General features: G+C 46.1%; 1 protein-coding gene across 3 annotated transcripts in view; it reads left to right on the forward strand.

The window, feature by feature from the left end:
- The window catches only part of MXD4 (MAX dimerization protein 4), a 36,724-nt gene that overhangs the window by 4,615 nt on the left and 18,428 nt on the right, over nucleotides 1-13,681 (forward strand). For all 3 annotated transcript variants that reach the window (XM_065735879.1, XM_065735880.1, XM_065735881.1), the window contains exon 3: nucleotides 3,950-3,979. In XM_065735879.1, the coding sequence (XP_065591951.1) occupies nucleotides 3,950-3,979 (30 nt within the window). The remainder of the gene's footprint in view (nucleotides 1-3,949; nucleotides 3,980-13,681) is intronic.

The following is a 13,681-nucleotide window of genomic DNA, read 5'->3' on the forward strand; positions in this document are numbered from 1 at the left end:
GACCAGCCCAGAGACAGCAGCATCCCTGACCTGAAAGGGTCAGAAATAAGGTAAATTGAGAACTGAAATCAGTGTGTTGGATGCCAGTCCACTGAGGTCACGGTTACATTGACTCGTGGAGAAAGGAATTGGACGTCAGTGGTGCAGTTTGGCCTGCTCCTTTAGGAGCTGCATTATGGAAAGGGGGGGGGGGGGGAATAAAAGCAAAATAAAGGCCTGTTCATAAATATATCTTCTCTTATCAAAGTCAGTATTTTGGTCAGAGTGTTATATAAATGGGGCTGTACTTTTTGCCATGCTCTGGTGAAGGGTTATGTGTAAAAAGGGGTGAAAGCTGCATTTGGTGTTTCGAATAAAAACAGAGCTCCATATCCGGGTTCCTCTGTTAGTGTTGGCTCCCAGCGAGAGGCAGCACGTGCCCTGCAGAGCCCTGGCTCTGCGCAGATGTTGCTCCGTGCCCACACAGCGTAGGGATCAGAGCTGACTTTTATTTTTCTGTTCTTTTCTACTTGGCGGAAGGCTGAGAAGAAAGCACTGAAGCAGGCTGTGGGGACGACGACTCTGCTTTCTGAATTCGATGGATCTCTGAGTATGCTTTCCTAAAACTGTCAGCAGAGGGGCAGCAATCAATACCCCTCAGCTTCTTTTTAACACTGATGCTTTTGGTCCTAATGTGACAAATCTTAGCGACTGCTCCTTCCCCACTGGTGAGCTGTGCTAAGCCTGGGAAGCTGCAGTGTTGGTGTCAGTGAGGGGAAACAAAATCGTGGCCATCAGCATGAGCTTGAGTCCACGGGCCTGAGCTGTGTGTAAGGAAGTGCCCAGCCCAATCTGCAAGGCTGTGAGGAGAATGCAGAAGTTGTTTCTAGTGGATGAATTCCACACCAGCACGCTGTTAAGTGGCGTGTCCAGTTTAAAGTGACTGGAAAAGTGCCCCTAGGACAGTTAGCATGGGGAAGGATGCGCGTGCACACAGGCTCAGCATTAACACTCCTCATCCAGGGCAGTGCAGGTGGAGGGCTGCAGTATGTCTTTGCACATCCCATGGCAGCTCAGGTGCAGACATGGGGTTCCCTGGGCTTATTGGTTCCTCCTCCCTCTTCATACCTTCCTTGGACAATGCATTCACTAGGAAAACTGCTGCTTGGTTGTTGGCTGACTGCTCACCCTTTGCTGGATGGTGTTCAGTGTATCCTGGGCCAGCATCCCGGCAAACAGCTCAACACTGAGCAGCAGCACTCCTGTCTCCTCCTGAATCTATTTCTTTATCAGTGTTGTTTGTTGGTGCTTCTTTTCTATTTCTAGCTGAGGCTTTTTACTGACTCCTTTACCACCATCACTGCCAGCTCCCTGAAGTCATGCATGGAGATGCAGAACCCAGCATAGTGGACTTAAGTTTGATGCCAGAAGTCTTCTTTCTCTTGCAGCCACTTTTGAAGGGCTCCACAGGCCTTTGTCTGAAAACTGCTGCATAGGTCTGGTTCTTCTATATAAATCTTTTTCTATAAACATATACGTATCCATCTGTCTTCTTATTCCTGACTCACTCTCTGTATCAGTGAAATAATAAAAGCCTCCATTCTGTAATTGCAGTTGTGTTTGGGGTGCTGGTTTGTGTGCAGAGCAGTTCTAACTTTTCCCTCACTTCAAGCTGCATTAGGGGCATAAGCAGATGAGTATTCTTGTAATAGCTATAGTGTAGAAGGAGAAAGTAGATAGAATTTAGAGGTTCATCTCTCCTCCGCCAAAGAAACCAAATGAACCCAAACTATCATGCTTTCTGATTAATTCTTCCAAAGCACCTGTCAGATTGTAGGGTATTTCAAAGTGCCGTTCAGGTTGGAAAAGACCACTGAGATCACTAAGTCCAACCATCAACCTGTCCACACCGTGCTCACTAACCCATGTCACTGAGCACCACGTCTCCTTTTTGAACACCACCAGGGATGGTGACTCCACCACCTCCCTGCACAGCCTGTTCCAAGGCCTCACCACTCTTGGAGAAGTAATTTTTCCTAATATCCAACCTGAACCTCCCCTGGCCCAGTTTAAGACTGTCTTCTCTTGTTCTGTCACTGCTTACGTGGGAGAAGAGGCTGACCTCTGCCTTGCTACAGCTGCCTTTCAGACAGTTGTAGGGAGTGCTAAGGTCTCCCCTGAGCCTCCTCTTCTCCGAAGGCTGCTCTGCTGACAGAACAATGGTCAGGTAGATGTCAGCTCTCCAGGTTTGGTTCCCAGGCTGTCCCTAAGGGCTCAGTGTTGCTCACCTCTTGCTGGTGCCAGTCCTCTCGTGCTGTAGGTATTGAGGTGGATTCTGTGTCCCAAGAAGGCAAGTGTTGCAGCAATTTGTTTTGGTTAATGGGAGTGTGATTTAGAGCTGACCTGTCTGCACGTGTCAGTATTGCTTCTCCTTCATGGTCCTCCGTAACTGTCCCTGTGCAGCCTTTGTGCAGAACAGTTCTGGACTGAGCATTTGTTTCCTGTGTGTTTTTGTGAGCATTGGCTGGTTGGGCACGGTGTTCTTTGCTGTTGTGGAGCAAAAGCTTGATCCATCTCGGTACATATGGGAATAGGGACTTCACCGGGATCAAATGGGCAAGGACATTAAAGTGCAGTAACCCCAGTCCAACTCGATATGCCAATATAGCACAGAATATCTTTATAAACCATTCTCAGTCTCACTGTATTGGTGAGGAGCACTTGTGTGGTGTTGGAAGAATACCGTATCTGGATGTGGCTCACTTGGTGTAACAAGTTATAGAAATAATCCATGGGCTGTGTGGCAAATGGTAGCAGGTAATGGCTGCTTAGTTGATGTCACCCTGGGATGCTTTCAATCAAAAGCAGATCAGCATCGGTGCTGAACCCTGTGTGTGCCCGGGTTTTCCTTAACCCACAGAGGGCTTTTCACTTAATTCATTGTGGGATCAGTAGCTGTGTTGGCCTGAAGTAAATTGCTTGTGGCTTTCTTCAATGGTTATTCCTTTATATGAGCTCTTTCTCTTTTCCTCTCTGAGGCCAGAGAGATAATATTCATGGTGCTGCTCTCATCGAGGTACTCTGGGTGCTTGTGGGCACAGATGAAGCAGTTCCTGCTGCATGGGGCACACATTGGTTGGGGGGATGTTGCCCCCAAGATGTCCACACTCACCCCATGGTGATCCTTACATTCTGCACGTGGTGCTGCTTGGACAGAAGTAATATTCCAGGAAGTTGCTGGGTTCAAAGTGGTGACAGTAACTTTGTTTTGGGAATGTCTTTAGTCTGGGCTGTATAAATAAATAAAATTGGTATTTCCAGCTGAATCAATTGGGAAAAAAAACAAACAAAAACAAATCCCCAAGAAGTTAGGGCTGCCTTCTGATGGCAAAATCCTGAGGCGTCAGCTAGGGGAAAAAATACATCTTGAAGCCTGTTAGTTTGGAAGAGAACAGCATACTGGTGTGGCCAGCTCAGGGAATGGGCTTTTTCTTCTGTTTGTAGGCTCGGATGAATTCAGAGCATTCCTCTATTCTTCCACTAAGATGTCAACAGCAGTGCTCAGCTGCTGATTTCTCCTTGGCTCGAATGCCAGCTTGCTGGGTGCTTTTCCCCTTATCATCACCACTCAGATCTAACGCTTCTGCCCCCTCACAGCTTTTCTTTGCAGATAAAAATCTCGTGGGCTGCTTTTAATACTAACCTGATCTTTTTTTTTTTTCATATCCAATCCACTCTCGGAATCTATTGAAAACTTTATTAATGCAAATTTATTATAATTCCCCCCAACCCACCGTTTACTCATAGAAATTAACTTGGTACCTTGAAATATTTGAGAGATGTAAAAGTGATTTGAAAGCAAAGCTGTTTCATAATGCACATTTATTTTAGAGAGCACTTATGCAGGTGTTGGTTTTTAATTGTTCAAAATTTATCCTGTTCTCTGACATTGCTTCTCTCTTTTTAATAGGTCCTCACACAACGAACTAGAAAAACATAGGTAAGTCCCATGAAAAAAGCAAATGGAAGGATGCGTGGTGACGTCAGAGTGACTGTGCTTAGTTCAGAATATTTTGTTGGAGATCTTTTTGTTCTGCACCAAATCATTTAAGTGTTGCTTTTACCAACTAAAATCTAATAAGTATCGTGTTGCTGTTGTTTTTTTAATGTTGTTCTGTGTGCTATATTTGAATCACCTCTGATAATTAGCTTTTGCCTAATTAAAGCTGTAACTGGTTAACTGCACTGTTACTAATAAAGAATCCAACTGTAGCCACTACTTGCTAGAGGTATACTGTGATGAAGGCGGATTATTCTGGGGGAGCAGTATGTCACACAGGAGTATTCATTGTTTTAAAAGCATGCCTAAAGTACAGGGAATTTTCATCTTGCAACTTGCATTGCACATTGGTACTTATGGAGGTGTTTTTCCCCTTGCTGGTGCAGAGATGTGGGTGGGCTCCTGAGCTGCAGCCCTGATGTGGGGCAGTTGATGCTGGGAAGCCCTGCAGTTCCTGTGGGCATTCATTAGACCCCAGAGACGTGGTTTGTGAAGGCCCCATATTTGTGCAGTTCTGGAAACTGTTGTGCTTTGCTGGGGTTGTGCAGCGTGCTGTGGGATCACTGCCGTGTGTACACCATGCAGGAAAATCTTTGGGGTCGTTTTCATCCAGATCCTTTGTGATGCTTTTGTCCTTTTTCATTAGTTGGTGGTATTTTGGGTTTCACGGATCAAAGAAGTGTGCACATGAGCATGAGCTACGCCTAGCTGCCTGCTTCTGGCTGTGTGAGATGGCTGATTGTGATGGCATCACCAGGCTGTGCTCACTGGGGGTTTTCTCATGTTTTTTTTTCCAATCTGTTCTGTGGCCACAGTGACGTAGCAGCTCGGCCATCACTTCCCTTGCATGCCAACGTGCTTTCCTGTAGTTTAATTGTAATATGAGTAAATGTGGCCCTGCCTAATGGCCACGTGGTCATCCTGGGGATGGGAGGAACTGGGGTGGCTCAGGGCAGGGCTGCAGAGGGCAGTGGCTCAGGCAGTGAGATCAGTCTTCAAGAAAAAAGCTCCATGCAAATTCTGCTCTTTGGTCTCAATTCTTAAAAACAAAACCCACCTTTGTACCCAAGTATGCTTCTTTCTCACTCGCTTATTCTTTTCCATCGTCTTTCCAGATATTTAGCTCTATTCCTCCTTTCCCCCTGTTTTACCATTACTGATTCGTCACCGTCCGAAGTGCCCATCTGCCCCTTTTCCACCCTGGTCATTTCTTCAGCCTCATCCTCCTCTTCCCCTGCCCCACCACAGTGTGTTGCAGCAGCACAGCATCACTTGCAGCAGAGACAGGGGCAGGAGTGGGGTCTCCTTGTTATTCAAGTTCTGTTCTTGCTTTCGGTTCTGCACTGTATCTCTAGTAGTGCACTAGAGAGTATTTGTCATGTTAGATCTCCCTTCTCTGCCATCTCAAGGTCAAAATAGGTGAAGTGCGAGGTGTGCTTGTGGTTATACAACTAACACTTGTAGCTGCTTCTGCTTGCCGCACCTCCTCAGGTTTCGCTGTGCTTGAAGCCAGATTTTATTATTCCTGGTGATTTTATTATTAGTGGTGATCGGTGTGAGTGGCGAATCACTGCGAGTACCCTGTATGGGCAAACCAGTGTTCCCAAAGCACATGAGACGTGCCGAATTCTAGTCACCTAATGGTTTGGCAGGAAGGACTCTTGTAAAATGTGTGTTTTTAACAGCCCCCTCCTCCAGCACAGTGGGTTTATGAGCTGATAATACCGACCGTACTGTTCTTCGCTCTGCTTTGCTAAAATGGCATTAAAATCCATCAGGCATCTTGTAAAGTTTAATGGCTCCCAGCCGTGGCGAGGCCCTGGGGCAGCAGAGGCTGCTCTCCTCCCGTGCTCCCGGAGCACCAGAAGCCACACGGGGCTCAGTGGTGTCCCACAGCCCCGTGGCACACGTGAGGCTTTATCTCCAACACTGGTGTCAGTCATGAGGGCAGGGCTTGCTCTCTGCGTGTGTTAATGTGCTGGGTTGGTTTTTGGTGTGCTCTTGAGGGGATGCTGAGAGGAAGGCAGATGGAAACAGGAACGTAATTCCAGCAGGAAGTCTTGTCGTAGGTTAGACTTGAGACCAAAACTACAGTAACGTGTTTGTCAGCGTCCAATTCCTTTCTGATACAAATCTCAGTGGGATGCCTTGCTCGGAACTTGGATGTGGTCCATCTTGGTGAAACTCTGTAAGGATTCATCCATCTGATGACTTTCCCACCCCAGTGCCACGTGGTTAAAGTTCACACCTCAGGGCCATGAAGCAGGGAACCCCCAAATAAAAAGCAGGGAGGAAAGAAGTCTGTCCTTTCTGATACAAATCTCAGTGGGATGCCTTGCTCGGAACTTGGATGCGGTCCATCTTGGTGAAACTCTGTAAGGATTCATCCATCTGATGACTTTCCCACCCCAGTGCCACGTGGTTAAAGTTCACACCTCAGGGCCATGAAGCAGGGAACCCCCAAATAAAAAGCAGGGAGGAAAGAAGTCTGTCCTCAGGACGGGTGATGTTCTGGACGCTGTAATAGCTGAAGGCTCAGTCAGAATGGCACTCAAAAGTAACTAGTTGCTAATGATACAAGGAAGTACATGTATATATTGCTTGTTAGTGTTTCTAGAGCTTTGTATCCCTAGGCTTTCGCTTTCTCTGAGCAGGGCAAATAGCAAGTGCACTGGTACTTAGGATTTCTGAAAGGAAATTTTGAAACGGCCCTAACCTGAGACCTGCATGCAGGAGTTTAGCTTTCACAGTGTGAAAACCAATCAGTGAGAGGTTCAAGTGTCTCAGCCTCATTTCTTTGCATTATTTTAAGCTAGTTCTGTAGTGCAGCATGAAAAAGCAAGGTATATCCTTCTCAGGACTGTGTTGGGATCTTAGTACGGTACTCGTGCCAGACAGCCCTGCTCCTAGTGCAGTGCTGCAGGAGAAAGTGGCCTTGCAATAATGCATCCCTTTGGCAAAGCACGTGGAGCCCTGGGCAGCCGTATCAGGGCTGGCCCTCCAGGGGGTTTCACTCCTTTTGCCTGGCTGCGTGGAGCTCTGTGAGGTTGAGATCTTGTCCTTTGGATGGCAAAGCCTATGAAAATTGAACAGTCTTAAAACACAGCTTCTAAGACTTAGTGAGGAAATGAAGGAGAAGCTTCTGTTTTAGTGTTCCTCAAAATGGGCAGGGAACGTGTTGCTGTTCCCAGCTTGTAAGCCAAGCTAATGCTTTGGCTTCATTTAGACAGTTATCTCCTGCCTCTGGCAGGTCACTTCGATTTTTCCCTGTGGATTTTGTTCGTTTGTTAATCAAGAATGTGGGAAGGAGTGGATCAGCAGCGGTAAAACTTGTCCTTTGTGCATTCCTCAAACCAGTAAATCTCTGTGAGGCACTAGGGAATATAACTAAGAGGGAGCTGCGTGGTGTCTCTGAGCAAATGGACCACAGGTCTCCGACAGGCACTGCCCAGCCCTGCAGCATCCCTGCAAGTGCTGCAGGAATCAGCACATCCAGGCATGGTCCCTGGGAGAGGGCTGCTCCAGGGGCATTGCCCTGCTTCCCTTGGGATGTTGCTCTGAAAGGGGGAAGAGTAGAGGTATGCAGCTGTACTCTGGGTGTCCTGTGGGACAAGAAACAGTTTGAACTCAAAACACGCTGTTTCGTATTGCTACAAGCTGTGATGCTGCATAAACCTGGGTAGGGTGTGGGAGACACTCTGGGGTTGTTAAGTGCAGGACCAGGATGGGAAATACATGAGATACAGTGACTTGGAGAACATTTTAGTAGAAGAAAAACTTTGACTTTTCTAAATGAACAAAATCTATAGTGTTTTTCAGCACTGATTGTGAGGGAGGCTGAAAAGTGTTCTGTGTGCGCTGAAGGTAATGTGGTCCTAAGTTGTGTGTCATGCTTTAGGTAGTCCTTAAACATAAAGTCTTGGCAGGCAGACATTGCTATATTGCATCATTGTGTGTGAAGCAGATATGTATATGTAAATGTGGAGTTCTATTATATATGTATGTTTTAATGGAAGCACTATGTTATACAGCATTAGCTGATAAACAACGGTAGGTGTCTGTGAAGCTGAATTCTAATAGATCATCAGTTACGTCATGAAAGAAGTGCAGCTGAGCTTGCCAGGAGCTCTGCCACATTCATTGTTACCTTAATTTCCCATGTAGAGAGTTACGTGGTGTTTGGAGAGGGCATAGTGGTCTTTAAATTCTGTCCGTGGTTCTCTGTGTTAGTATTGCAGGGTTAATGAAAAGTGTGCATTCACCAGTTGCTGATAAACTTAAAACTAAAAGGTCATGGAAATAACAGCATACCAAAACAATACTTAATGTTTATTTTTACTATGAGCTGCCTTCTCAAAACCCCAATTACCATCACAGTTAGTGCTGTTGTGCCGCACAAAGATCCAACTGCATTGATCCATCACATTTAAAGGTTACAGTGCAGCTCAGGAAATCCCCCAAGGGTCTGCTGGAAACCGAGGACATAGGATGCTTCCATGAAAGGATCGCCCATGTGTGTGTACTCCTGCTGGGCTTCGTTGTGCCTGTAGCCCAGCCTGGCTGCTGCCTTGCACAGAAGGATCAGGGAGGCTTGCTGCTTCTCCCAGTTCATTTTTCTGACCCAACTGATTGTCGTAGGCACACCCTAATGCCAGCTTCAGGACAGGGTGGAATTGCTTCTGCAAGTGGCAGTATTAATTTGCAGTACAGAACAGTACACTTCACTCCTTTGTCAGTTTAATGTTTCTCCTTAGCATCCAGATCTGGCTGCTGTTATAGACTTTGCTGAATTGGATGGGTCTTGCTGACCTGGTACAGATATCGTTGTTATAATGGGTCTATAAAATCTGCTGCCATTGGTGGGACATGTGCAGACTGCATGTAAACCATCCAGGTTGTATAGCTGGTACTTGGGAACCACACTGTCTTACAAGCAGAACAGTACCTCCACACTGTTATCCCTTTCTCATCAAGTGAAGCACTTTCTACACTCTCCTGTTGGTGTAAGGTGATTTTCAGATGAATTGCAGTAAACATACCTTTGCACTGCTTAAACAAGATGATGTGTAAGAGTCTGACTTGCCTCTGCAGGCAGGCAGGCACACGGCTCAAATACCTGCTCCCTCCTGGGTAGCTCTGCCTCTTGGAGGATCTTGAATGGTGTGGCCTTAGCCAGCTCAAACCCCTTCTTGCCTGTACTTTAACCTCAGGCTTCCAGCTGAGGAGCAAAGCATACGTTGGGGCTTGTGTTTTTCAGTCTGAAGAATCCATGGAATCAATGAAATCAGAATGTTCAGAGCTTTGCACCACACTGATCTTTCCTCACCTTTCCCCATCCTCAGGCATTCAGCAGATGTCAGACCTGTGGCTTGCTGTGCATGATGTGCTGCAATAGCCATTATAAATTCCAGCATGCTGTAGTGTTGTCTCTTCAGTGTCCACAGCAATGGGCACTGGCCATGTATTCCCAACAGGTCTTTTCCTACCTAGACTGCTGTTCTGGGAAGCAGCGGTGCATTAATCAGATGAAGCTTAGGAATTGATGGTTATAATGATTCTGTGATTAGTATGATTCTGTGATTGAATTGATCTGCAAAGAACGTTGTATTCCAGGTGTCACACATGTACACATCCTTGTTCTGTGGACAGAGCTTTTACTTAGTGATAAAAAATGAAATACATTCTTGACTAAACTGTCATGTCGTTTTTCCTGCTAAACTGCAGGGCCTCAGTATGGGCTCAGGCTCCTGAGTGCCACATGCTTCCTGGTTGGACAATCAGTGAGCAGAAGGAAGATGACTGAGAATCCCAGTGCATGCCTTTTTTCCTCTCTGCCCCTAATGGACTGTGTGGAAGGTGGTTTATGCTCTCAACATCTGCCAGTTGACCAGACCAGTTCTTGGCCACCATGGTAAGAAGAGTTGACTGCTCTTGTACAAACCAGAGGTTAATGGGTACCCTCAACTACAGACAGCGGCTTGGTGCTTACCCTCTGCAAACAGAGGAAGAGATGCTCGCTGGTGGCTGCTCTGTTAATTGTAGAAGGAAGAGATTTTCTGAATTAGATATGGAAAAAACAATCTTAGAGTCATAGAATGGATTGGGTTGGAAGGGACCTTAAAGATCATCTACTTCCAACCCCCTACTGTGGGCTGGTTGCCACCCACCAGATCAGGCTGCCCAGGGCTCCATTCAGCCTGGCCTTGAGCACCTCTAGGAATGGGACATCCACAACTTCTCTGGGCAACCCGAGCAAGTGCAATTTGCCTTTTAAGCTTAGCAAGTAAGGTGGATCTTGATTATTTATTTTTTAAGGTGTTGAGGCAGCTAATGGGCTTTAGGGAGCTGGTCTCTGAAGCAAGACCTGCATAACACAGTGGGAATCCATGACTGAATCCCAAATCTGTGGAAGCCCTCAGATGAATACTGGGAGCAGTGATGTCTGCCATGGTGAGCAGAGCTCATGAACACACCTGCAGGTCAGAAGCATGGCTCTGCTGTTTAAGGCCAGATGGACTCTGAGCTCAGGACTTGCACCAGATTTGCAGGAGAGTGGATTAATATCTCCCATGCAAGTCTCGCACCAAATTTGCAGGAGAGCAGATTAATGTCTCCCAGACATGTTCTGAGCACAAAGTGTGTGGTGACACAGAGTGGGGGTTGACACTGAGGGACCAGCTTAGTCTGCAGGAGGTGATGCTCTTCTGCGTGTGTCTTGTTCCATCCTCTCCTCTGCATGCTGTGTCAGCACCATCAGCTCTATTTTAGAGCCCTTTCCATGGGATATTTACACAACTACAATGCTGAGTACAGTGTGGCCTGGTCCCAAATGGAAAACAGTGCTTTCTGAATGGAGCAGCATGCACTTTGCTGTTACAGGTCGTGCAGCCTTCCCCTCTTGGTCTCTGTTAGCAGACACTTGGGCGTAACAGCCCATGGCTTAGATTGACTGCACAGAATTCCTTCACAAATCAATTAATTCCCAGTCTGCTTCTCTACTCAACACACGTGGTGGTACAGCGTGCCATGGAGCATGCAGCTGTGGTTCTGGAAGCTCTGCTCAGCCATTGGATCATAACCTTAAAAAAAGCATAATGCTCTTCCTTCACAGCAGTTTAATTTGAGCCTTCTTTGAAAAACAAACAAACAAACACCAGAAGCCCCACACATGTGATCTGGTTAAAACTGACTTTTCTTGTCCTAAAAAGTGCATCTCACAAGAACGGATGAGATTTTCCCTTTTTCGTCTCTCTTTGCCTATTTTGGGAAGGAGAGGGTTGTTCTGGGGTTTTGTGGAGTGCTGTTCTCTGTGATGGAAACTGCATGTGTGGAGAGCAGGGGTGTTCAGAGCAGGGTGGCTCGGTGGCTAGTATTACTCGTTAGGCCTAGCTCATGTTACACAACTTTTTTCTATATAAATTAGCGTAACTAATTATGTAGCTTGTGGAGATCGACGTAGCTGATACAGAAGAGGTGTGGGCTTGGATGTATGTATGTGAGGTCATCTGTTGCGATGTTTCTAACTTTAATAACTCCAGTTGCAGGCTGCCTGCCCTACATTAAGAAAACCTGAGTTAAACTTTACCTTACAGCAAGAAAGCAGAAGGATCAGAAGGAAGATTACCTCTGTGTATAGAGAAAAGTCTCCAAAAGCCAGGAGAAGTGCTTGAGTCCTGTCCTCCCACTGGGCACCTTGGGATCAATGCCTAATGAATTTACCTGCTTACTGTTTGGATAACTGAGTGAAGACACAGGATGCTAAATGAGGGGCCTGCCTGGCATGCAGTTGCTGTCAAAACACAGCAGTTGCTATTAAAGTCAGGAGGACCGACTGACGGTGTTTGCAAGTATCAGTTGCACAGATACTGTGTCATACATACCACAGGAGCTGGTACTTACAGAGCACAAAGGTAGCAAACCCTCTAATTCCCCTAAGAAAGCTGCCTTCATCCCGATAGGTGAAGTGCTGTTGTGCTGACTGCTGAAATGAACACCGTGGGTGGAGCAAATAATTTCTTGTAGGGAAATTTGGGAGCTGGTTGTGTATGTTTGGCTAGAAGCACCTATTGGGTTTAGGTGCTAACAGGTATTTGAAATAAGCTGTCAGGTGTCCTGGTTCCCATTGCGTGGATTTGCATACTCACATGGCAAGTGAGTCCAAGCTTTAAGGTTTTTCTTCTATTAACAAATTATTTCAGAACATGGCTTTTAAGAAATCAGGGCTGAATGTTGCAAGGAAGGAAGAAGCAGGAAAGGGGGAGAGTTGTGAGCAGCCATTCCATACCTTGCCATCTCAAAATGGATCGCTTTCATATTGTGCACAACTGCACCCTGTCTGGCACAGAGACAGTCAGCTTTGTGCCATTGAATGGAAAAGAAAATAGAACGGAAATTATATTATAAACAAGGGACTGCGTGTGCTGTGGTGAGCTACAGCTAAGCTTTCAGGCAGGGCTGTCAGATATCTGCAACTCTGCACTGTCCCATGACACCAGATTGGGTCATTGTTTGGGGGGAGAAATATTACAAAAGTGTTGCTGAGCTTTGGATTCATTGTAGTCTTGGAATAGACTGTATTTAATTACAGCTGGTGTATTTAATTCTTCCCCTATATTTGTTTATATATGCACCTACACTGTTTTTTCTATCCACCTCTAATTACAAGGTTTCTATAGCAGAGTTTGGGATGTTCCGCAGGACATTTAGGGACGTGTGTTCTTAATTAGTTCAGGGTTATTTCTTTTGTTCTTCTCCCTTGGTGTTTTCATTTGGGGCTAGAGCCAGTCTTGGGCTGGCTAGAGCAGGCACCTTGCTGCCTCTGGCAAGGACAGGAAGCACCACGCTGCCTCACTGGAGGCATCTCAGGTATCTGCAGCAATAAAGACAGCAAAACCCACCACATCCTTCCCCTAAAAGCCAATTAACTTTGCTTGTTTACTGGAAGTGTTCAAGAAAAGGGTAGAGGTGGCACTGAGGGACATTGGGGATGGGCATGGTTGCATTGGGTTGAAGGTTGGACAAGATGATCTCGGAGGTCTTTTCCAACCTTAATGGTTCTATAATACAGGTGTTGAAGTATCAGCACAAGCAAAAATGGAAGTAAGAAGCAGCATTGAATACATATTTCTGAAATTCCCATTCAGAGCTTCCTGTGAGACTGAGAAGGTGACTGATAGGTGCCTAAATGGAGATATGGTTGCTTCAACTCTAAATAGGTTTCAGAGGTGTGGTGTGAGCTGTGGTTTCTTGTGGTGGGTGTTTCATACTTGTGATGCCAGGTGAGGTTCTGGTGGCATTTGTCAGGCTAGAGGTGGCCTGTAGGGTTAATTTGGGCACCTGATGTTTCCATTTCATTTGGGAATAGAGGTACAGCAGACAGTTAAGTGGCAGCCACAGGTATCTGGTATTCCAGGGACTCTGGCCTCACCCCCTGCATTTACCTTCAGGTAGGAAAAGGCCATTTAGTTCTTTTGTCTGCCACCCAAAGTGGCAGTGTGTGAAGCCAGTGTGTGAAGCCAGTGCATGGTTTTAATTTAGGTAAAATAATTGAGCTTGACTTGCCTCTCAGTTAATTTGGCATCATATGGTGATGTAAAAAAAAATAATAATAAATCTTGAATGCATTTCTCCCTGCATTTGACC

This window comes from Cyrtonyx montezumae, unplaced genomic scaffold (genome assembly GCF_038088225.1).
Source record: "Cyrtonyx montezumae isolate F1298 unplaced genomic scaffold, pur_monq_1.0 scaffold_2, whole genome shotgun sequence".
In the NCBI taxonomy this organism is placed as follows: domain Eukaryota; kingdom Metazoa; phylum Chordata; class Aves; order Galliformes; family Odontophoridae; genus Cyrtonyx; species Cyrtonyx montezumae.